This window comes from Cydia pomonella, chromosome 3, assembly GCF_033807575.1.
Source record: "Cydia pomonella isolate Wapato2018A chromosome 3, ilCydPomo1, whole genome shotgun sequence".
Taxonomy (NCBI): Eukaryota; Metazoa; Arthropoda; class Insecta; order Lepidoptera; family Tortricidae; genus Cydia; species Cydia pomonella.
In genome coordinates this window covers 6,028,917-6,054,273 of record NC_084705.1, presented here as the reverse complement: position 1 = coordinate 6,054,273, position 25,357 = coordinate 6,028,917, and the positions used below count along the sequence as shown (strand labels likewise).

At 40.3% G+C, this 25,357-nt stretch overlaps 3 protein-coding genes and 1 long non-coding RNA gene across 9 annotated transcripts in view; 2 read left to right on the top strand and 2 right to left on the bottom strand.

Annotated features, from left to right (window-relative positions):
- LOC133515904 (tyrosine-protein kinase Fer) overlaps positions 1 to 11,795 on the top strand; it is a 67,039-nt gene extending 55,244 nt beyond the window's left edge. For 2 of the 4 annotated variants that reach the window (XM_061848545.1, XM_061848546.1), the window contains exons 5-15: positions 368 to 505; positions 1,384 to 1,632; positions 3,366 to 3,467; positions 3,786 to 3,894; positions 5,164 to 5,346; positions 7,086 to 7,286; positions 7,781 to 7,957; positions 8,119 to 8,332; positions 9,097 to 9,372; positions 9,625 to 9,747; positions 9,975 to 11,795. In XM_061848545.1, the coding sequence (XP_061704529.1) occupies positions 368 to 505; positions 1,384 to 1,632; positions 3,366 to 3,467; positions 3,786 to 3,894; positions 5,164 to 5,346; positions 7,086 to 7,286; positions 7,781 to 7,957; positions 8,119 to 8,332; positions 9,097 to 9,372; positions 9,625 to 9,747; positions 9,975 to 10,111 (1,909 nt within the window). In that variant the 3' untranslated portion in view covers positions 10,112 to 11,795. Of the gene's footprint in view, positions 1 to 367; positions 506 to 1,383; positions 1,633 to 3,365; positions 3,468 to 3,785; positions 3,895 to 5,163; positions 5,347 to 5,371; positions 6,248 to 7,085; positions 7,287 to 7,780; positions 7,958 to 8,118; positions 8,333 to 9,096; positions 9,373 to 9,624; positions 9,748 to 9,974 lie in introns of those variants that run through there. The other 2 variants (XM_061848547.1, XM_061848549.1) reach the window with 2 other exon arrangements.
- LOC133515907 (uncharacterized) overlaps positions 1 to 25,357 on the bottom strand; it is a 76,787-nt gene that overhangs the window by 46,616 nt on the left and 4,814 nt on the right. The gene's annotated exons all lie outside the window — the stretch shown is intronic.
- LOC133515899 (translation initiation factor eIF-2B subunit alpha) lies at positions 12,756 to 19,481 on the bottom strand. Its single transcript, XM_061848531.1, has 8 exons — positions 19,312 to 19,481; positions 19,136 to 19,237; positions 17,243 to 17,382; positions 16,718 to 16,834; positions 16,090 to 16,202; positions 15,608 to 15,752; positions 14,827 to 14,973; positions 12,756 to 12,907 (listed from the first exon to the last, which is right to left on the bottom strand). The coding sequence occupies exons 1-8, from the start codon at positions 19,322 to 19,324 to the stop codon at positions 12,773 to 12,775; spliced, it is 912 nt and encodes a 303-aa protein (XP_061704515.1). The 5' UTR covers positions 19,325 to 19,481; the 3' UTR covers positions 12,756 to 12,772.
- Positions 24,103 to 25,357, top strand: part of LOC133515905 (NADP-dependent malic enzyme) — a 49,677-nt gene continuing 48,422 nt past the window's right edge. Inside the window, exon 1 of the mRNA XM_061848551.1 lies at positions 24,103 to 24,264. Within this exon, the coding sequence (XP_061704535.1) occupies positions 24,218 to 24,264 (47 nt within the window). The 5' untranslated portion in view covers positions 24,103 to 24,217. The remainder of the gene's footprint in view (positions 24,265 to 25,357) is intronic.

The window sequence follows — 25,357 nt, the reverse complement described above, 5'->3', positions numbered from 1 at the left end:
CATTGCATAATAAATGCAATTGTTTATTGCATTATAGAAACAAACAAACAATCTTCAGTAACTTCACGCAATCAATCTCTGTATAATAATTATCTTTACAGTACATATGGTGCTACTTTACCGCACTAGTGCGCAAATTAGCATATTACGTTACTGTGTCAAACATTTAAAGGGCCATATGTACTGTAAAACGTTGTACGATACATGTGCGAATAGGTAATTCGTCGCAACTCGTGTCGATGTAAAACACTCCCTTCGGTAGTGTTTTAATTTATCGCCACTCGTTTTGAATTTCCTATTTTTCGCACTTGTATCGTAAATTCGTAATGTACTATTATATAACTAACGTAATATTTGTTGTCAACAGGAAGAACATCCTTTTGGAGGTGGTGCAGCGGTCGGACTTCAACACGGACAAGTTCCGGGAGATCCAGAGCAAGGTGGACTCCACCGTGCAGAACCTCAAGCCCCACGAGGAGTACAAGGAGTTCTTAGAGAAGTACAAGTCAGTACGCAGGGTTACCTACTCGTAACTTAACCACACAGCTACCATGTTATTTACCAAACCAGCGGTCCGACTTCAACACGGTCAAGTTCCGGGAGATCCAGAGCAAGGAGGACTCCACCGCGCAGAAACTGAAGCCCCACGAGGAGTGTACTCCAGGATTTCATAGAGAGATACAAGTTAGTACTTAGGGTTACCTGCCTATACTTATGTTAATTACCTAACCAACAAATGATAATATTATTTTGATCATTTAATTATCATTGTGGTAATAATATGATTCATGAAGGCATGGCTTTAAATTGTGAGCAGGAAAAGCCCTGTAGGTATTTTGTCATTTTAATTAACTAAGGACACAAATGGTTATATCAAATATGATTTAAGAATTCAAATATCATTTACCTACCTATTAATTGATTAATCGTAAACAGTAATTTTTTTTTTCTTTAATAATGAACGAAGAAAATGTTGATAGAGCTGCATGCACCGTTACGTTTAAATTATTTTTCAACGGTATACCGTCAATTATATACAGTAAAATTTTATAAATCTTTAATTATATTAATTTAAAACCCCTCTTTCTATATTGTTTTTCTTTTTCTTTCGTGTCGAGGTTTCTGTTTAAAATGGCGCTTAGCACACTGAGACGTGCGAATCGGATCCAGTGTGCTAAGCGCCTAAAAATGCAGTAGAACGAAAATAAATATCTTCTTCTAAATTCTGAATTACTTGGCTTGTTAGGATCAATAGCCAGTGCACATCGGTTGCTTTGCATATGAAACACCGTTTACTACTCCTACAAATTATGGCCTGCCAATATTAACTAGCTTCCAGCTTTTACCATTATTTGTTACCTATTAATGTCAAAATTGTTTCAGATCGCCCCCTTCAACGCCAGTATCGTTCACGTTCGACGAGAGTCTAGTAGAGGACACGAGCGGCAAGCTGCAGCCCAACCAGCTGACAGTGGACAACCTGACTGTGGAGTGGCTGAAGGAGAAGCTGACGGAACTCGAGGGCACACTACAAGATAACCGCGAGAAACAGGCGCAGCTGGTGCCGGAGGCCAATGGCGTCTGCAAGAACAACAACACCAGTCTCACCAACGGCGTTAATGGGATCGACAGGTATGACTAGTGGCTGTGTGAGCTGTAGACAGTCTGATAATGGAGGGGCTCAAGAAGAAGTCGACGGAACTTTAGGGCGCGCTGCTGCAAGACAACCGCGAGAATTAAGCCTAGCTGGTGCCGGACGACAATGGCGTCTGCAAGAGAGCAATAACACCAGCATCACCAATGGCGACCATGGCACTGACATATATTTATTTATTTAATCTTTATTCCACATCAGAAAAAAAAATCTTACAAAAGGCGGACTTAATGCCACAAGGTATTTTCTACCAGTCAACCTTAACGATTTATATGGATAAATCATAGCACTACTTCGGTCAATTTTATGCATGGATATTTCTGTGGGCAAATAAATAGGTAGGTAAATTGTTTGCATATTTTTCCTACACTTTTTTGTATATGTAGGTATGTTTTTAGGATATTGAAATTATGCTTATCGCATTACGTATATTAGTTGTTGGTTCAATTGGTTTTTATTCGTTTTACCTTAATTAACCACTTTAACTTAAAACGAAGTGGGTATATTAAATTATACCTACCTAATCGAAACTATAAGATGAATATGCATAACATATATTATTAATATAATACTACGAGTATATTTTCTGAGACTCATTCGGCAGTAGCATTAATTTGTTCACATTTATAAATCTGTGATCAGCGTAATGTGTATAACTATTACATACAATGTTTTGTTTGCTGATGAATTGCTGATATTTATCTTTATGTGCCTATATAGTTTACATTGCAAGTGCCTCGTGTTGAAATACTATTCAGTGCGCATTGCTGGCTTATTTGTGATCGTAATATGTACCTACCTATTACACAAAAAAAGTCTATGCGTCATAGAAATCCGATATTCATACGACTTGATGAATAACACAGGGGAATGGGGTAAACACACACAGGTCCTTGTTTAGGTTACGCGATAACGTTACGGAAGTCTAGCCCAAATTAGTACTTTACCGAGAAGAAATAAACAAGTACACATAATACAGATTGTATGAAGTAGTTGGAAACTAATTGTAGCTAAAGTAGCTAAACCCTTAGTTATTACAAGTATTTATGAACGTGGTAAGCGGTAATTATTGTCGGCATTTTTATCTTTGAAAGTTAAGAAAATATATTATTTATATCATCCAACTAGCTCTAGTTTACAAAGAGCATCTAAAATAAGTTACAACAAATAAATTAATAGAGCGGTGTTATATAATAACTAACTAACTGCTTTGGCTCAGCGATCCAAAAAGAATCTTGGCCTCCGAAACGAGAGAACGCCACCTGTCCCGATCCAGCGCGGTTTCCTGCCATGAATTAGCATTCAGCCGACGAGATTAATACAATATAATATATGCTCATACCAGTCCTACTTTTTAGGGTTCCGTAGTAAACTAGGAACCGTTATATTTTGGCCATGTCAGTCTGTCTGCTTTGCTCAGTGATCGTTAGTGCTAGAAAGCGGCAATTTGTAAATCAATCAATCGTTACAACAAAAGACATGCAATGTCACTCGACTTTATTTATTTATTTGATAGAAGGCACAAATACAATTGTGACAAATTGGTCAGAAACAAGACAACGAAAATAATTTTGACGCATGTAAGATTTTACTAATATAAGGATATACTAAGATAAAATATATGTATAGATTGAAGTGAAGTATACATTTTTAAAATATGCATACGACATTGTGTACGTAAGATAGTACTGTATCGTTACCATTGTACCAGGCATTCCCCTCCGCCGATCCCGGCGACGGCGACCGAACCGGTGAAGCTGCTGGAGCTGCGGATGGCTGAACGCAAGTGCGCCAAGCAAGCCGAGATGATTAGGTCAGTGGAGAATAATTAGAATACCCTTCACACTAACTTACTCTGTGACATGCATATTCCTTGGAAACCGGTAAGCTATAGGTACTTACTTGGGTATCTAAAAACAATGTGTCTAACTGCTGAATATTTCCATATAGTATTAATTTGGGGTTCCGTCAAGTGTTTCGCTTTCCAAAAGGGTATCGTCACCAAAACAGTTTGAGAACTGCTGCATTAGTAAATACCTACACAATAATAAAATGAAATGAATGAATGAACCAGTTACTAGTTTACCTGTTCGTAATTGCGCTACTATGTGATTTTTCCAATTCCCAACAGGTCTGCGTTGGCGGAGCTGGGCTGCGAGGAGGCGCCGAGCGGCTGCCCCGACCTGTCGGCCGAGACCGTGGGCGTGGACAGCCTGGACGGCAGCTCGCCCGACCACCAGGTCAGTGCAGCTGCAGCTCAGCGCAGGATACTCACTTGCCTTGCATACTAACTATAGTAGACCGTACCACTGTAAAAAGCGATCTACCTCATTTTGTCAAAGTGATTAATAGATTAACTTTATGAATTTAGTAGCTTACCCCCTGCCGAGTACATACTTTTGTATTGACTGAAGTTATCTGACATGCCAATTTTTACGTTACGTACAAATAGACATACAATTGTCGTGCCCGTCTTCCGCAAAAAACGGCAGACTGTTTTGTACAGAAAATGACATACATTAACTTAACTATTGTCTTCATTTTGAACTACGACTGTCGATGACGACTTTTATTTTAGGTGCCTTAGCGCCACTTGCACCATCCCCCTAACTCTGGTTACCTGTACAATTTGACTCTGGGTTAACGGTTTAACAAGTTAACCTCGGGGAAGTGGGATGGTGCAAGTGGCCCTTAGCGTGTCCATAAAACGTTTAAAAATGTCTCATAATTTTGAAGTGTTTATCTTTCTTCAGAACTGACTAAATTAAACCATGTGATACCTAGAAACGGTAATTTAGTAGCTTCGCTTATTTGTGGACCATTATTAAATTGTAGTTTCCATGTAATAAAACATAGGTATATACTTACTTCTTTCCTCTCTATTTATTTTCGCTTCAATGGACGTAAAAATATTGAGCTCATATTTATTTTCTTTCATAATATGTATTTAATCATTCATATTGTATGTTTAGATTAGGTATGTATTATTTCTTAATTCTACTATTTAATGTCATAATTTTGTAAATCAAATCGCAACTGTTCATAGACCGCACACTTGAATCAATTGGTGTTTGCGAAGTAGAACTACATTGCCACCGGATTGTTATGATTCATGGTTTAATTCGTGAAACCTACGCGTTGTTAATTCAGGCTGCAGAATAACATTCGGACATCGGAAACTGCGCGTAGGATGTTTTGTTTAGTCGAGCTACGTGAGTTATGAGATTTTTTAGTTTTCATATGTGAAAACATACGAACACGCACATGATTAAGATAATAAATAGTTATCTGGCAGTAAGTAAATTTTCTGATTTCTGGTAAAATATTAGGGTTCCGCCAACTAAAATACGGGTATATCTACAAACTGAAATTTCCATCACATTCATACCTCTTTGTAAGTATTTCTCGTTGAGCTCACAATTAAAAGATTCCTCATGTCAAGTAAATAAGCCACCGGTACCCAATACAAGTAGGCCTCTGCCTAATATGGACACTACACTTGAATTCAGGAGCGTTCCTCGATTGGGTCGAAAACGTCCACCGAGGCGCTGCGTCTGCGGCTGCACTCCATAATCCCGCCGCGACCCTTCTTCCGGATGTTAGCGCGCCCCTTCCGGCGCAAGTCCGTGCCCTCCAGCCCGGCACTGCCCCCCAAAACCTACCGCAGCAGCAGCGAGGGGCCCGCCGACTCGGTAACCGACGGGACCCGCCGCAGGAAACGGCTCGGAGTCCTTAAGAGACGTTTGACCAAACGCATGGACGTGTATGTGCATTGTCGTGTAAACAAAAGCATCTTCAAGAAGAGAAGACGACGAAAACGTAGTTGTCCTAACCGTGTGGTGAGTGCGCGAGCCTAACACTGAAGATCATTCGCACGGGTAGCTTCTCCTCCGGCGGCCGGGACGACGCGGTGGTTGCCTTCGATCCATTGAAACTGTACAAAGACAAGTCACGCGCTCTCGCACGCTGATCGATGGTCGAAGGTCGCCGCGGCGTCGTCCGCCGGCGCCTGCAGGCGAACGCCATTAGGCAAGGCATGGGCTTTCGCAGGATGCATGCGGCTTATTTTTACACGCGTCTAAATGTTTACGACAACGTATAAACACACACGAGTTCGTCAGCAACGTTCTAACTATAGACTCGCCGTGCGCGAGCGTGCGAACTTCGCTCGGGATAGCTTTCAAATGAAATTAAAATAGCACCGCCTCGCTCCAAAACTCAGTTTCAAAATCAAGGTAAAGCGAACTTGCGACGTTCTTCGAACGTTTCCCTATTTACGTGATGTCTAAACGCGCCTCAGTCGGCAGTTTTACCTCTACCGCATCCTGTTTCCCTCGGTTGCTGTCGGGTGATTATGTGCAGATAATAATAAAGTGATAATATAAATACCTATCTATCGTCGTGATGGATGATCCGTTTTCAATGTACATAACTCGCTCGGAGTTGCCGCCCCCGGTGGTGGTGCCGCGGCGTAAGAAGCGTTTGAAAAAACTGCAGGAATTACAACATTTACAAGAATTGCAACAGCTACACGACTTACAACAGTTGCAGGAGTTACAGCAGCTACAAGAATTACAACTTGAGGAAGAATTCGTATGTCCGATTACTGCATCGTTGTGGTTGGAATGTTGTGTTTGCATGTAATTTGACGTTAACTGTTCGGTTTTTGTTTTCGTTTACTCCTAACGCGTGCCATTTCGTTGTGAGAACTAATTGAATGTTTTAGCTCTGCGATTTTAATTGTTAGGGGAATCAGTAACGTAAAACTTGACCCAATTTACGTATTATTAGAAAGAAGCAGTGGCGGATCGTTCAAAGAACTCGATTCCCACCGGCTTGTCTAATTTCAGCCCGTTGAGTACTTTCACGATCGGCTCATGGAGAAAAGGAAAGCAAAGTTAGCTCCGGGTTCCCTACGAATATTTGTGGCGCGCCGCCACTGGAAAGAAGCGTCACATTGACCCACTTGATTCCTTAGTAGTGAGTCATGGGTAAATCAAGGATAGCTTTAGTTTTTAGGTCATAACCTAATGTTCTTTTGTCATGTCATGGTACCTTACCAGCAGGGTCAAGTGTACTAGCCTTTTCTATGAAATACGAATGTGAGAAAGGTTTATTTATATACTTAGAGAGCTGAACACTGATCAGTTGCGTGCTGAGTGATATATCCATGTTGTATTGCAGGCGTATATCTATATATCTGTCTGTGACAATGTGCGGTAACTTCGGAAGCATGCGCATACCTAGTTACTTGTTATTTGTTATCATTATCACTTTATTACAATATATGTTCAATGAAAGTCTATAAAGTAAAATACTCGTGGAAGCACATCGTGTTCAAATCAGGTGCAAGATATAACAGGTCCACATTGCTAAAGATGCTTTCTTTTTCTTAACCAATGCTTGTACTCATGCGCAGTGGAATTGGCAGGTGGGCACGCTGGAGGCGGAGCGGTCGCTGGTGGAGCAGGAGTGGTTCCACGGCGTGCTGCCGCGCGAGGAGGTGGTGCGGCTGCTGCGCGCCGACGGCGACTACCTCGTGCGCGAGACCACGCGCAACCACGCGAGGCAACTAGTGCTGTCTGTCTGCTGGGGCCAGCACAAGCACTTCATCGTGCAGACCACGCCGGAGGTATGTCATGGCGGTATACTGCTAGTGGAAAGACTGCGGCAGTTGGTGCTGTCCGTGTACTGGGGCCAGCACAGACAGTGTCTGTACGTGTAAACCACACCCGAAGAATCCTTTGACAACACGAGTCTTAACTTACAAAGAAATTTCTGATCCCACCATCATTCTCTCATCATCATTTATGTTTTCTGATTTTTATCAGAAACCATTTTGTGAACACCTTTAGTTTGTTGGAATAGTATTGCATTTTATGCAGTGGGCAGTGGAATTCTTAATATCCTCCGAAATAACCAGTGTCATTCTCGCAAAGAACCGATTTATTTTATTTTATGTCTTCGTCTGTCTGAGGTGTGATGTGCCTTTTCTGTGATCAACTGATCATTCAAGTTGTATTGAAATATCTGATACCGTAGATACCCTTGTTGGAACTCTCCTCGTTACAAATGTTTGAATGTTCACTTATATCTGTAACTATGTTGCATTTGTACGTGTTTCAGGGCCACTACAGGTTCGAGGGCGCAGCGTTCCCCTCGGTGGCGGAGCTGATTGCGTGGCAGCGCACCAGCGGCGTGCCCGTAACAGCTCGCTCAGGGGCTCTACTGCGCCGCGCCGTGCCGCGCGAGACGTGGGAGCTCAACAACGACGACGTGCAGCTGCTGGACAAGATCGGACGGGTAAGACATTACCGTCGGGCCCGAGCTGGTGGCAGCGTGCCCGTAACAGCTCGCTCAGGGGCTTTACTGCGCCGGACCGTGCCGCTCGAGACGTGGGAGCTCAACCACGACACAACCTTTTTTCGAAAAATATTTCCTAACATTTACCTAATGCTTGACAGGGCAACTTCGGCGATGTATACAAGGCGCGGCTAAAGACGTCAGGGCAAGAGGTGGCGGTGAAGACATGTCGCGTAGCCCTGCCGGAGGAGCAGAAGCGGACCTTCCTTCAGGAAGGCAGAATACTCAAGCAGTACCAGCACCCCAACATCGTGCGGCTCATCGGCATCGCCGTGCAGAAGCAGCCCATCATGATAGTCATGGAGCTGGTGTCAGGTGAGAATGCCAAGATAAATGGGATAATGAAACCGGCAACCGTGGAGTAGAGTGACTGCGAAAAGCGGTGTAAGAGTGTTTATTATATCTGTTATCTGTTAAAAAATGGTAACATAGTAACATGTGTAGGTAATCGTAGTTGCACAAGTATCGAAAATATATGAGGTCACGTCTTGGATTCCGTGAGTTTGATAAGCTGCAGCTTTCGATCGATAATTTAAGCGATGGCAATGCGTACGCGTGTGGGAAAGTAGCACCATATGTACTGTAATAGTTATTTACGATACAAGTGCAGAAAATAGGAAATTCGTAACGATTGGTGATAAATTAAAACACGAATTGCGAATTACCTTTTTGTACGTGTATCGTACAACGTTTTACAGTACATATGGCGCTTTAAAGTTTCGACATAAGCACGGAAAGTTCTCATTCCCACACGCGTGCCGGAAAGTAGCGCCATTGTATTGTAAAATATATTTTTAATTAAGTTGCCTAAATTTATATTTGGTACATGGCGTCGCATCACCGGGGAAGTGGTAGCGAAACACTCAACCTAGACATGACCACGACCACTCTGCCAAGAGTGCACGACTAAGAAGAGAGAGATTTGGTACATTGCTGTTATATTCGTTAATAACTTTACACCGTATCCACTCAGTTAAAGTTTCTAGATCCCCATCGAGATGAATACCGTGTCACGTATGATTGTTGCCTTAATTGAGGAATGCAGCATTCGGTTGAGCTGGTCCGGTCGGTGTCCGCAGGCGGGTCGCTGCTGACGTTCCTGCGGCAGCGCGCGGCGGCGCTGGGCGCGCGCGCGCTGCTGGCCATGTGCCGCGACGCCGCCGCCGGCATGCGCTACCTCGAGGCCAAGAACTGCATCCACCGCGACCTGGCCGCCAGGAACTGCCTGGTCGGCGACGACCACGCCGTCAAGATCTCCGACTTCGGCATGTCCCGGGAGGAGGAGGAGTATATCGTGTCGGGCGGCATGAAACAGATACCCATCAAGTGGACGGCACCGGAGGCCTTGAATTATGGTTAGTATCTCAACTATTCTGGCGAGAAAGGCATTCGCCGCGACCTGCCTGCACGCGACTGCCACAACTTTAGCTTACAGCTAAATCAGTCAATGACTCGGGAAGACATCCCAAATAAATAATTCTTGCTGTATATCTGCAATGTAAAATGTCTTTGTAAAACCGATTCGACATCAATCTACGTCGATTACTTCCGATCTGACGGCATCAAACAAGACTGACATGAATTATTACAACGTTGGTTTGTTGCAGGCAAATACACGTCTCTGTGCGACGTGTGGAGCTACGGCGTGCTGATGTGGGAGATCTTCTCCAAGGGCGAGACGCCCTACGCCGGCATGACCAACTCGCGCGCCCGAGAGAAGATCGACTCGGGTACGACGCTCTATCTAATTCTAACGTTTATCCACTTATCTTACGCTCAAGTAAGCAATCAGAGGATAACCCGAGATAACAGTAGAAACTACCGCTAAAACCGAATCTATAATGTTCTCAAATGACTGAGTGTTTAGGAAAAAATAAACCCCTTGTATCTTTCTGACACAAGTTGACATACGCAAGCAGTATGGGCTTGTTTACTGAGGTCGCGTTTGATGTTGCAGGGTACCGCATGCCGGCGCCGGAGGGCTGCGGCGAGGACGTGTACGCGCTGATGCTGCGCTGCTGGGAGTACGAGCCCGACAAGCGGCCGCACTTCCACCAGCTCTACAGCGCCATCGACAACATCTACAACCGGTAGCCCTGTCCGTCTAGGGGCTGCTATTCACGTATCTAACGATTACGCAGCTCGTGCTGCACAGAGCGTGACTGCAGTAGGCGACTGCACCATGCGACCGCTCGCCACGTGGCCGTGACGTTCACATATCTAATGACTGCACTGATAATGCATCATCACTAGCCAAACTACAAAGCATAATATAAGCAGCTTTCGGCATGAACTATCGTTGACATAGATGACTGGGAACTTAGGGACCGCACCACGCGACCACCATGTGTCTATGTTGTACAGATATTAAACTTAGCGCAGATGGCGCTGCAGTGCAACGGTACAGATAGATAACAAACGATCGCTACGATGACTATTTTCCGAAAAGCACATTTTAGTAATTTAACCCCAATTACTCTATTTAGTGCATACTACTCAAAACTACAATTAACTGACCTTTCGTAAACCATAAGTGACAAAAATAAATAACAATGATCAGTTAGGTTGTTTTTAATATGACAATGAGAAATATAGGCAATGGCATTATTCATAAACGCCTGTCAAGTCAAACAAGCCCCTGATATACCTTGATAGAATATAAACTTATCTGTCATTTTGTCATCTAAGTTTTTTCAAAAGGGACATAATTTAACAAAGGTTTGCTAAATTTTATCGGTTTTAAAATTTGTATACTTAATTTAAAATGGTGCAAATGACCAAACTATTGACATTGATTTAAAATAGCATTTTCTATTATTTTATTACTTTTCAATTTCATGCATCGAAATGATTATTTGTATTTTCAACGATATTATTTTGTTTGGATCGATTTGTTAATTTATCTGACAATTATACATGTACCGTTTACCTTTTAAAAATGTGGCCAGGAAACATATTGAAAGTTTGAAGCAAGAAGTAATAATTGCCAGATTTTATCGAACCGAGCTTAAATATGAGTAATTTAGAGGAATACTTGTACCTCTATGTGAAAACACCATTAAATACACGTTGGTTTGTAAACATGAATTGTAACGTTGTTTTGTTTGAATAAAGTAAGTTGTAAGAATAATGTGTGTGTGTGTGTGTGTACAGTTAGGGTACTTGTTGCTTAGTATTGTTGGAACGACGCGGAGTGATGATCTCTTTCGAATGGTACTTTCTAGCAAGTAGGAAACGGACAGTAGTCAGTAATATGTATTCATATATAGTGATTGAAGACTCATTCAAATATAGGTGTATTTAGACAGTCTTCCGCATGTAGTACATAAGTGTTTGATGGAATAAATATTGTGTAGTTCATATTGTTTTTTTTTCAATGAATATTATGTAATGAGATTTGTATTTTTATTATGTGTACTAAATAATGAAATACTTCACTGTGCTTCCATCATGTGCCTTGTATATCTTGATGTTATAAAAACATGCTTGTTAAAGGGTTTATGTTATGTTAAGAAATGAACGCGGGAGTTCGGTATGTAATGTGATAAGTGGTATAGTGCTTCCATGAAATACTTTATTTTCTATATACCTAATGTGTCTTGCCTAGGATCTTGTGCATGAATACGTGATGAGAGTATATGAATTTAACGTTTATAAAACACAAAGTGAGATGAATATTAATGTAAGTGCTATAGTATATTGCGTTTAATATTTTAATGGTAACAAATTGACTGTACATATTTTTTTCATAATAAAAGTGCCAGATAATATTGGAAAAGTTTGTTTTTTTTATCCCAAAAAATGTTGAACATTTAAAATATCCAATTAAAAAGTACCTAAAGTATTTAAAAGAGCTACGATTGTCATCTCTTTTGCCAAGGCAAAAGCAAATTTTGGCTTATTTCAAGAAATAAGGTCGAGTGCATCGATGTAATATATGGTATATTACATCGATGGTCGAGTGTTAAAAAATTAAGGACCAATAATTAGTCTTAGCACGCACTGCGATTAATTTCTTGCGGTTTCAGTCTAGCAAGTGCGTGCGCTTTTGAAGCATCCTGTACGTGACACTTGTGAGGTTCTGAAATTGCAAGAAATTAGAAGGCGGTTCTAAGTTTTACAGTCCTATTTCAAAATATTGGAGCTCACCGCTGGAAGCTCAATTTTTCGAGACCAAAAATTCCACACGACTCCCGGACATCGGGCCCCACAGAGGACTACAGATGTGCAAATTGGTGAGTTTCCAAAAAGTTGGAAATATTTTCCAAAATTTTACAGGAAACTAAAGAGACTTTCATTTAGAAAAAAAAAGAAGTTTCCGAAATTTTTAAAGCGGAAATTTCGCAATTTAGACAAAGAGAATTTGAAATACAGGTAGATTGTCAAAGAAAACATTGTAGCCACAGTAAATTTACTGCCATCTTTCGGCACATTATTAAAACTTTTAGAACGCCCTTTGACTTTGACCCTTATTCTTTCATTCATATGTGTTAAATTTGTTCAATATCAATAAAGTGGCGCCATCTAATAGAGCATAGGCTAAAGGTTATGGCCGCGATGCCGCCATACCTTTGGTCTATGATCTAGTAACACACATAATAATGTGTCGAAAGATGGCAGTAAATTTACCGTGGCAACAAAGTTTCCTTTGTCAATCCACCTCTACTTCAAATTCTCCTCGATTTAGGTAACTTTCCGAGGGCACATCAGTACAGAGGACAGAACTAAAACAAGTCTGTATATCAAATAAATATATTACAAGTATAGTTTGATGAGCTCGTCGCTGACGGCGGAGGGCGTGAGGATGCCGAGGTCGGTGAACAGCAGCGTGATGTAGGCGGGCGGCGTGTAGTCCACCAGCGGGTGCTGCTTGCTCAGCTCCGCGCCCTTCTGTGTAGATATACACTATGTCAGTCTCAACAGGCAGGAGCGTGCACAGAAGCTTCCAATTTACTGGCGCGAAATATCAATTAAGTTTTTCTACTCGTCGACTGTAATGATTGAATTAAGATTTCGTATACCAAACTATGAAACTATAATTGCGTACTTTTCATGTATGGGCTCCCAAGTCTCCCAACTCGACTATAATTTTTTTTTCGATACGCTGTAGTCAACTATATTGTACATTACTATAGAGGACGGGAAACGAAGGGTTACAGGCCAAGTAGATATATACGGCCAAGCGTAGCGAGGTCGGATAGGATTACGCGGCCGGCAACCCCGTTTCTCGCCGAGATTTGTATAGTGCTTTTCTCAAACTTGCAATGAAATTTAAAAAAAAATAGGACGATGATGATGGTTTCATGTAATAGGTGATTCAGTGCGTGGGGTATTGAAAGAGACCAAAAATAATTTTCTTCTGTATTAATAAAAAAAAAATTAAAGGCACAACTTATTCTGGCCATTCAGTACCATTCAATATTCGTTCATTCAATATAATTGTGCAATATAAGCTGTATGTGCATGCACGAGATCCTTAAAAAAATATAAAAGTTATATGTATAGTCTTTGATTTTATTAAGCAGTATTCGCACAATCATACACGACTGTCGTGTAGACGCGGCGCGCGGCTATAATAATTGGCTGTTTGGGATTTCTTAGTGGATAAGTGTCTTTGAAAAGTAAAAAACAATACAGTAATAACTTCCCGTCCGCTAAAACACGACAGTAATGGTTTGAATTTTTATTATTTGAGTTTGACCATAAAGAAGCACTTCCCGTTCTATTTTTGTTAACATTTCCGAGCATATTAGAGAAAACGTATATTTCGACACTCTCGAGGGAATCAAAATGTTAATATGTATTACTTCCCGTTGACCTAGAACTATGAAATTTGGCAAGTAATATCGTCTTACAATACAACTAATACAAGTACATGGAAAAATCTAAAAAAAGTTGCTAAATTTGTACGGAACCCTCGGTATTCGAACCTGACTCGCACTTGGCCGGTTTTTTTAGTATAGTAGATTACTTTAGAGTTAAAAATGTTAATATTACGCAATTCACTTAACTACACTAATAGTCAATCTTGTCATTCTGTGAATTCATTTTTTTTAGGACTGCGAGTTAGCTCTTAGACCCTGAGATTTACAGCAACTATAAGTGTCTTTGAAAAGTAAAAAACAATACAGTAATAACTTCCCGTCCGCTAAAACACGACAGTAATGGTTTGAATTTTTTTAATTTGAGTTTGACCATAATGCAGACCTTCCCGTACTATTTTTGCTACAATAAAGTGAACATTTCTAAGCATATTGGAGAAAAATACTATTTAAATTTAGATCACGTAGTAGACCCGTAAAAATATTAAAGTTGAGTAGAAAAGTTATTTTGTCATCTGTACGAGTGACAGACAAAAAAATAAACTTTTTTCTAGTAATCTAATAAAGTTTTTTCTTCCCCGCTAGGAGGGATCAATGTGACACTTTTCTCCCTGCTAGGACGGATTAACTTTAACGGACTTTTCTGTTTTAAGACACCATTATTTTAGGTTAAATAATATTTTGGAATGGAACATTTTCCTCATAGGTGTTGTTGTCACATGGTAGAAAAATTATTTCCACCTTGGGCGTTAATACTTGATATCCTATTTTAGAATCCCTTGCTTCGTTCGTGATTCAATATACGTCCTCGCCGAAAATAAGTCATTTTGTTCCCTTGTGACACAATGTACTAATAACTCGCTTGCGCAAATAAATCGCCGCCTCGACGGGAATCGATAGTAAAGAAAAACGTATGTTATTACTAAATAATTCATTCATATAGATTACCTTTCATTCATTGACCACCATTCATTAGAAAAAGATTACCTTTAGCACACTGGATAGATACTTGAACTCCTTGGGCAGGTCCTGCTGGTTGAGGGGATATATCCTTGAGAATTTAAAGCTTTCTGTGAGGACGTATACGGGCTTCTTCAGTTCTAGCGCTGCCATCGCTAGGCCGTATGTGCCGATCTGTTGATTTAAATTCAAAAATAAGTTACGGCCTTTCTCAGAAATACAGTCAGAAGTGTGATCCGAGGGCAACGGAACGAGAAAGTCGGGTTGTGTGTGCCCGCACACTCAGTTACATCTATTCATATGTAGATTAGTGTAACTCCCTAGGGAGTTATAGCTTTTTAAAAAATTATGTCACTTGTTCATAAAAACCAAGTAGCACAAAATGAGTTTTACTTTTAAAATACTGACGTAGGTATATATATATATAACTTAATATTTTTGTTTATGTTTAAAATTATTCAATTTAATTGATTTAACAGCCGTTTAAAATATTTTTACATAATTTTCAACCGTGGCTGAATGCCGAATGGGTCTGTACCTTCGACGCCTAACCTTTCATGAAATTACGACGGCGAATGTTTGATATGTCACCGTATTTTAGAGTTATTTCGCTTAAAATTTAGTTTTTTCTTCGCAAGTGTAATAAAAAACAGTGTGTGTAACTCCGGGGGTAAGAATATTGGAAACTCGGGTCTTTAATTCACCCTCATATCCAAAATTTTACTTACCCCCTCTCATTGCACAATGTGCTATTGTTTAACATAGGGGCAGAGCCCGAAAAAATCATCCGAGATAATTGATAGTATACCTTGTTGATGATGCCGCCGCTTTCGGTGACGCCCTCGGCGCCGAGCATGACGATGTCCACCTGCTCCAGGATGTAGCCCACGGCCGCGTCCAGGATCAGCGTGGCGTCCACGCCCGCTGCTGTCAGCTGCTTGTGCATAAGAGCTCTAGAATAGACAAAACAAATCAGTCAGAAGCTCAATTATGGATCTCGAAATACAGAGAATATACGGTAGATAATTATATCCGGATGGTGAATCAATGGAATACTACACACAGGTTATAAAAGAATAATGAACTAAAATTTGAAATGGAGTTGACAGTTTCTTATCTTCTTTCGTGATCTGTTCCTTAAGCATATTGAAATACTCTATTGGATCTATCAGCAACGGAACTACAGGAAATATATCAATACTAAATATTATTTTATCTATTTATGTAAAAGTTGTCTCAGTTGCGCCATAACCAGTACATAGGAGATAAAGTATTGCATAAAATACGAACCCGCTATTCTCTGGGCCGGACATGGTCACGTAAACTTGAAACCTCTTGTTGGCTTGAGCAGCTTCCAGCATTGCTTGCAGTACCACTCTTGATCTAGAGTGTGTCAATATTTTCTAATAAAAAAAAGAAAATGTTGCATCATGGTACACTCACGACTAAAAATATTGATACGGACAAAATGCCAAAAATATGTATATATTAAAATAGTGTATACATATTTTTGGCACTTTACCCGTATTTATATGCTTAGACATGCTGTACTTACATAAGTATTCATTTTATATAAATTGTCAACAATTATGATTGGTTTTGCAAACACAATTATACATATAGTGAAAACTTCATAAAACAATGAGACATACAAGTCCACTGATGACTTTCACAGATTAATTAATATACTGAGTAATAATGGCATAATCATGCTTTATTACAAACTAAAAGGGGAGGCTTCCTTTGCCTTTGCTACTGTCTGTCAATACAGGGATTAAATTAGAAATTACTGATAAGTAAGCTATCTATCTATAATTTGTATCATTACGAGTCATTGGCAGAATTAGAATGTATGGCTCGACTCTATGTTGAAAGCAGACATATATTGTTCTGAGAGTTTTACAGAGCAGGTACTCACACATCCGTCACTGATGAAAGGCAGTGCCTGAGCGGCGACCTTGCCGCGCGCCTCGAGCAGCGTTTGTAAGAACACATTACCACGCTCCAGCATGATCTCCTGGCACTTGTCAAATGACTGTAAACAAATATAGTTACATTTTATCAAATTATGAACATTATGTTTTCAAGCTCAAACATTCTTGAATATAAAAGGAAGGATTATAAAGTTGATCATAAAGTTCTTCCCATTATAGATTGGTCTTAAGTTCCCACAGAACTTCATGATCTATTAAAATATTTCATTAACCCTTTATCGCATAGGAATCATAAATGGCGGATATGATATTCAACTCTATTGACAGCTATTCAAGTTTAAATTTCAACAAATATTTTTTATTACATGCAGTAAGGGGTATATAAAACTGTCAAAAGATACTTTTCAACAGATACTGGTGGAGAACTGCACAGAATAGCACAGTATTAAAAAGATAAGCATGAAATAAAGGCTATTACTATTACTATCTAAAACTAAGAGTTAAGAAACCTCCATGTCAAGTTTGGCAAATGTGATGAAGCGCATGAAGAGCTCACAGCCGGAGGAGATGGCAGTGACGGGCTGGTCGCAGTGGCGCATGGCGTCCACTGCCAGCTGCAGGTTCAGGTCCAGCTCACGCACTGTTGCCACTGCAATCAATGTAATATTCTACTATTAAGACAACTGTCGTGATTTGAAAGATTCACTCATTTTAAGCAATGCATACATATTATGAGTTAAATTTGTATGAGAATACTAGTAACCTACTTCTTAATGCAACACAATTGATAGAAATTGAGCATTCATGATAATGCAAATTGAATTCTTTTTGTAATCTACACATTCTTATCCATTGCACAATCTTCCCAAATGTTCTTCTCTCGTGTCGAGGTTCCTCTAAACAGTGGATGCCCAGAAAGCAGCGGTACTGACAGCCCGGACCGTGGCATCTCTCAGGTCAGATTCAGAGCACGAGTGCGGACACGCGGGGCAATCCAGCAGGTGCGCCATGGTTTGTGGTGCAAGCACATTGGATAGAGTGGCCACGAAGCAGTCCCCATTTGACCATGCTCTGTTTACAACGGCCAACCTGAGACCTGAGCCTGTTCATCGCCTTCCAGATGGGCCATGGTTCTTTGTGGCCGGGTGGTAAATGCTCCGACACTGGCACATATATGTCTGGTGGTGGGCACCGCCTCCGCCAAAGTGAGCGAGCATCGACGTGTTCGCCCACCAGAGGGTTGGTACACCTGGTAAAACTTTTGCGGCTTTTAAGGCGGACGGGTGGCAGGTTATGGCCGTGCAGCGGATGGCGTGGGTCAGTCTGTTGTTTTCGCATTTCGCTAGCACAAGCCACCTCTCTGCGGATGTCTGGAGGGGCCACACCCGCAAGCGGGTATAACCTGTTAAGCGGGGGTCGGCTTAAGGCATCCAGTTATAGTACGACAGGTATCGTTGAGTGCGGCTGTTACAAGGCCCGCGTGTGCAGATCGATGCCAGACTGGACAGGCAAACTCACCTACTGAAAAACATAGTGCCAGTCCAGTAGTACGCATAGTATGTGCAGTCGCTCCCCAACTTGTCGATGTAAGTCTCCGCAGCAGGTTATTACGCGCGCTGACTTTCATACGGGTGTTGGCGCAATGGGTCTTAAAAGTCAGTGCCCTATCTAGCGTGATTCCTAGGTATCGTGGGTAGGGGCAATGTTCAATCACCTCTCCGTCCCACATCACGCATAGGGGCCTGTGCGCTTGTTGGTTTCGCAGATGGAATGCACAGGTCTACGTTTTGCTGGGATTCGGCTGAAGGCAATTTGCCTTATAGTACGTCCCGAGATGTTCTAGCGCCTCAGACAAGGTTTTCTCGACTCTCTCAAACGAGTGGCACTGTGCTGCTAAGGCCAGATCGTCCGCATATAGAAACCGATCTGTTCCTGGTGGCAGGGTTGGTCGTTTGTGTAGATGTTAAAAAGGGTCGGAGCTAGTACACTTCCCTGTGGGAGACCATTTTTTTCCAGGAAGTTGAAGCGTGGGCGGAGACTAATGGACTCTTCCTTCTCAAATGTTAAGTAATTATATCAGAATCAGAATAGCCATTAATTAAATTAACACATACTTAGGTACATTGTTTACATTATCTACATTCATTGATTATAATAATTTAAAATTGCCTCTCCTTCAAGGGAGAAGTAGGAGGCAAAAGAAGAATAAACATAAAGAAGTGATAGTATTGGGAGATTTTAACAGCCGAGAGATTATATACTGCTATATAAATGTCCTGTAGTATGTATATAGTTTATGTCTAAGTTGTCGTGGCATATGAAAATATTTATTTGACTTAATTTTGTTACATATGGAAATTATCAATACTTAATAGGTATGTTTGCCCAAGATAAAATCCTACCTTTATATGTTTTTATAACAGTCAGCAAGGTTCTAATTGCAGCAACTCCAGCGGATACATCTTCCTCTTCTCTCAAAATTTTTAAGAAAATTTCTTGAACTTCTGTAATGAACAAAATTTATATTTAAAACCTCTAAGAACAATAAGATGTCTGAAATTATTCTTAGGAGACTTACCTTCTTTTTTCATTGTGATTAAGCAGTTGTATTATGTAGAGTATACTGAATTAATTATTTAATAATTTTTATAATATAAAAATATACTATAAATGTTTAGAAACTTAGTTTTCTTAACTTAACCTATTACAATATTTCGTCAGGCAAATTGCTATACCGTTGTCAAACAAATGTCACATTGACAGTGACAGCAAACTCTGGTGGCGTTCGGAACAACAAGTTACAATTGAAAAAAAATTAGGAGGAATGGGAGTTTGGTGCAAATTTCGAAAGATAGCGCCTTTTTGCTTATCAAAAATCTTGAATCACGCTATTAAGGCCCTGTAGGTTCGTGTCACTAGAGAAAATCCTTAGGATTGCTAATTAAAGTTTTGGCAACCTTATTGTGTTTTAAAAAAAGCGGTACGAGTTTTCAAAAACTCCGCTCTCTTAACCTACGCCTACGGCACCGTAAGATTTTTCTTGAGATATTTTTTTTTTTTTTTATACTACGTCGGTGGAAAACAAGCATACGGCCTGCCTGATGGTAAGCAGTCTCCGTAGCCTATATACACCTGCAACTCCAGAGGAGTTACATGCGCGTTGCCGACCCTAACCCCACCCCCCTCGTTGAGCTCTGGCAACCTTACTCACCGGCAGGAACACAACACTATGAGTAGGGTCAAGTGTTATTTGGCTGCGGTATTCTGTAAGGTGGAGGTACTTCCCCAGTTGGGCTCTGCTCTAGATCTGGAATGACATCTGCTGTGCTGTGCCCTGCCACACAAGGCGAGATGACATTCACATTGCCCATACCTCTCTTTTGGACGTAGTTTAAGGACGTACCCGGGTCCAACACCCCCCCATCCATCCCATCCATCCATGACCCCGGACTGCACACATTTTTTGTAGTTCCCGAATAGCGCGTTAGATGACGCTGTTTTGGATTGTAGACATCCTGAATCTCGCAATAAATGTAATCTCTCTCCTGAAATACTGGTACTATAGCCAGATGAACTGTGTGAGATGGGCGGGTGTTCTCTCCGAGTACAGGTCGGAGTGCGGGGTGAGACAGGGAGAGCTTATGTCTCCCCGGCTTTTCAACCTGTACATCAACGGGTTGACAGAGAAGTTGAGCGGCACCAACGTCGGGTGTTCGGTTGATGCAGTTTGTATTAATAATATTCAGTGCCGGATTAACCATTAAGCAAAATAAGCACTTGCTTAGGGCACCACGTCTAGGGGGGCACCAAAATCGTAGGAAAAAAAAGGAAAAGGCTGCATCAGCATCGCAGTCTTAGTGTAGTACTTATGTACACGTAACTTTTTGGTATGTGTCTACCCATCTAATAACGAAGGGTCGTAATAGAGTGAGGACACGTAAGCACATCTCGAACCTTACGCGGAGGCTCTCAAAGCTCATGGTCAAAAAATCTTACCGTCGGGCTTGTGGCCAACTGATTTTCTCGACGTAGATTACCGATTTTATAGCGAATTTTGCTCTCTTGCACACCAGATGTGTCGGCCAGGCCGAGTTTCTGCAGAGCCGCGATCCTGCGACCTAATTGTTAAAGTGTTATAAAGGGCCCCGCGAAGGCCGAAAACCGAAAGTATCTTATCAAGTTGCGCTTTCGAGGTAAGCCAAAGGCTGAGCAGTAGGAGAACCGTGATTACATAGGTTCGATTTCAAGCCAGCAGCTGGGCCTTCTGCTTTGCTCACACCTCGCCGTTGGTTGTATTGTATGATAACGCGCCGCGATCGGACGCTCCGGCCGGACGTCCAGCCATTCTTACCTCGTCATTGGTCAAATTCAAGCCTTGCTTTCTTCCAGCTCGACCTTTGGCCTATACGTAAGCGCCGATCGAACGCTCCGCGCGTTCAGCCTTATGGAAAGCTCAGCCTTTGCTTTTAAAAACACTGATTTAAAGTTTCATGATTCAGACCAATCAAATTAGATCGAAAAATAATAATAAATAATAATTAATTCCCAGCAAGCTGGAAATTGTTTTAATACTTTCATTTGGTCTTAAATGCGTGTAATCCGAGTTTGCTCCATCCCAAGAGGTGTGCATACCTTTTGGGATCCTTAGAAGATATTTTTTTCCTTTGGATTGCCAAACCATAGCACTTGGTGGATCAGACACTGGTAAGGCGTTTTCGGATTATTACATGATTTTACCAAAAATAAAAAATGTCGATCTTTTTTTTTTACAATTTACTACGAATACAGTCATATATAAATTTTATTGCAAGAACATAGTTAAATTACATTTCGGATCCTCAGATATCAATTTTAGTCATAATTAGAACTATTTTTCCAACGGACCGTACCGTTTTCGATTTACAAGAAAAAAACTGATAAAGAGGAAACATTTACCAGCACACCTCCTGGAATGGAGCAAACTCGGATTACACGCATTTTTAGGACGAAATTCGAAAAAATCTAATTTTATTGGCCTAGGTAATTGTGACACATAATTATTTAAGAAAACGGGACTTAATCGCGTTTGATTAAGTTCCAAAATTACCTCCAACGTCAAGATAATGATGTCGACTTTACCCAGTCTTCTCCGAGACCATGGGGACAACGCCGTCCTTGAAACGTCAGGTCAGGTCAATAATTTGCTATTTAAGACATGGCTAAGCCCCTACTGAAGGCCTTTGCCCTTACATAAATGAGCTTCACAGGAAAACTCTATAGAGGTTGCAAAACCCTGTGCGGAGTACGGCCTGTCTTACGTCTTCGCTTACACTTCGATATTGGTTGGCTTGGTCTCCGGCCTAATGCGAAACACGGTCTTCGAATTTGCTTAGGTACACTTGACCTTACCTACTGTTACATTACTGCTGCAGTACTGTCAATTTCCGTGATAAAATGATGTGATGGATTTAAAGTCTATTCTCAGCAGTAATGCGGCAATAAACGTCACTCAATTTACTAAGAAAATTCGATGTAATCTTGATGAGGGGGCACCATGGTCTAGGAATGCTTAGGGCATCAAAATATCTTAATCCGGCACTGATAATATTAGCTATGCAGACGACATGGTGCTGCTCACGCCATCTCTCGGTGCATTTCAAAACTTGCTCGGTATTTGTGAGAGGGAGAGGTATACAGTGGACAATGGGCTCAGGGGGCCTACCGCGAAAATCGAAATTCGCAAATTTTGCATTGTGGGAAGAGATGCGGGGGAGCCCTAGTAGTCTTCTGAAAGTGTTTGCTGACAGGTGGGACTCACCTATGATAAGATGGATCGGCCTTCACACTACTTTTGTAAATTTTGATTGCTGATATGTTTTTATTATTATTATTATTTCAAATTATTATTTTTTTATATTTATTTTTTTGTTCATTGGGTTTCATTATTTGACGAAATTTAATTTTAATTCTACCATTTTAATAATTTTCCAAATTTAATTGAATGCTTTGAATTTTAACATTTTAATTTAATTGTGCTTAATTATTATGTTCTATTATCATTTAAATCACACCAAATATAAATTATTGTCATTTTATTATTTTTATGCTCATCCGGTTATGTCTGTTTGTACAATACCACCTATTTAGGTTTATATTATACTCCAAATATAGGACTCAGTTGTGTTTTTAGATAAGACTTCGTATTATTAGATTGCCCAATTATAAATGAAATAATTACCTAACAAATAACGAACCGTTTTCGTTCCCATACAAAAAAATACTGGTTTCCCATCCCCGTCTTAAACAGCGATATTAAGATTTTTCTTGGGATAATGAAATGACCTGACCCCAGAGGCTCATTTTAGTTTGTCTGTAAATTGCACATTGCACACCTGGTGGCACTGTGCCGAGTAATAAGAACACTGTATATATCGACTCAGACACAATTGCCTTATCAAAAATTCTCTTAAGATAACCCCAGACATTCGCAACACTTTCCTCTAAAAAAATTCACTACTGCAAGTATACGTTCACAAGTTAACTTTCGAGAAGAAGATAGAACTTTTGTTTTTCTGTTTTTATGACAATTATGACCCATAGAATAGATGTATCTAACTTAATTAAGTAACAAATTAGTACCAAAAACACTGATTGAATAGTTAACAACAATTTGAAACCGCTTAGATTAACTTTAATGAGCAATTAGCTGATTAAAAAATATCAGTTTAATTCAGATTTTTTGTTATGTTCCCAGATGTACGAGTCTCAGCAAATTACTCAGTTTTTTTAGCGCTACAAAAACAGTGACAAAGGTCATGAATGTTATGATTATACATAATATAATTTAGCTGCAGGAAGTTAAATGTGAGTGCATAGTGGGAAACTAGACACGACCGCCATCTAGTTGTGAGTAGCTCGAAATACATCCAAAAACAAAAATGTGCATTTTCCAAATCGTAAATACAAGTCTATTGCATAGATTAAGTAGACTGTTTTAATACTCTACCCAGCTACCCACTTCTATTTATAGGTAGTAACTAACTGTATATACAACATGCTGGTGCGTTTCGATCACCTTCACTGTCATTGAATGATGTACGTATATCTAAACATATAACAAGAGAGGTTTATCTATTTCTTTATCAAAGCAAGTCTAGGTGCCTATAAGTTGATATCATAGTTGAGCAGGAAGCCTGAAACCACGTTCACTGCACGGAACTAATAGCTACGCTATCTACCGCCAAGTAGAAAAAAATATGACCCATCAAAATGAAAATGAAAACTACCCATAGTGATACTGATAACTCACTCTTGATAATTCGGAGCTCATTTTACGATATGTTCATTGTTCGCAACAAGTGGTGGAAAAGGTGGAGGGAAAGTCAGGGCCGCGGAGAACAGTCTCGAGGAGTCGCATGGCTAAGACGCGCGCACACCGCCACTCGCTGCCGATCGAGTATACCGTGTACGATAGTTTTAAATAAAGTTCTAGAAGTGCAGGTGCCATGGGGAACTCCGCGTCCGTCAAGCTGAACGATAAGAGGAAGTGGCAGTAAGTTGTTGTGATTGCTTGTTTATAAATAAACAATATTATTTCATCGTTTGAATAACCGGTCGTCTGCAAGAATTTATTCGAGTTATTATAGGGGTTAAGTTGATTTATTGGCATTTTTTGATGATTGTCGAAATTATAGACGTAATAGGTATGCCAAAGGTAAGGGACTAAGAGGGTATAAAAAAAAGTTCATGTCAAGAGATGCACTGGCCGGACATATATTTTTACGATAAGATAACAAATGCCAATTGCAATTAAGAATTGCTGTTAGTCTTTTGGGGATAATGTCCTAGGTCATATTACTTAGGGTGACTTAGGGTTCCTCAATAATGGACTATGAGAGACAGTGAACGATGAAAAGTTATTGATTTCGGTCACCTACTCTTAATTCGATGGAAACAATTTTACTGATGAATAGCAAAAGTTGTAAGGTGGGTGTTTAGGTTGGCTGAAAGAGATCGCTTTACCAATAAGACCGTCTGTTGTTACTTTTATATACATATATTTTTGTTGTTCATACGTATATCTAAATTAGATTACAGATCAGTTAATAAGTAAACGCATAAGTATCTACATGTATTTATGTAGGCTTTGTGAATCTAGATTGGGCTTCTACTATGTAGATAAGAGCATACCTACTTACAATGTGCATTTATTGTCTATTGTTTATGAAGTGTTTACTTAGCCTCTGTACAGTATATCTATTAAGCTATGTATTAATAAACAATTTACATAGTATCTAAATTCCTTATATGCATAATACTACTAGTAGATATTTATATGCTCCATCTTACTCATCAGTATTTATATTTCCTGTTAAGCTCTATTAGTATACCTACTACCTACATGTTATTGTGCTTGAATAACACAAATACTTAGTAAAGGTAGAACTTGTGGTTTTATCTTACTTATCCACTCAACTAATTTTGTGAAAGATCATCATCATCACACATCATCCACCTAGTGTTTGTCCCGTATTGTGACGGAGTCAGCATTCCTACTTTTTTCCTTCCACTTGGCTCTATCCTGGACATCGCTTTCGCCATCCCACAGGCATTTAAGTCTTTGGCGATGACATTGCGCCACCACT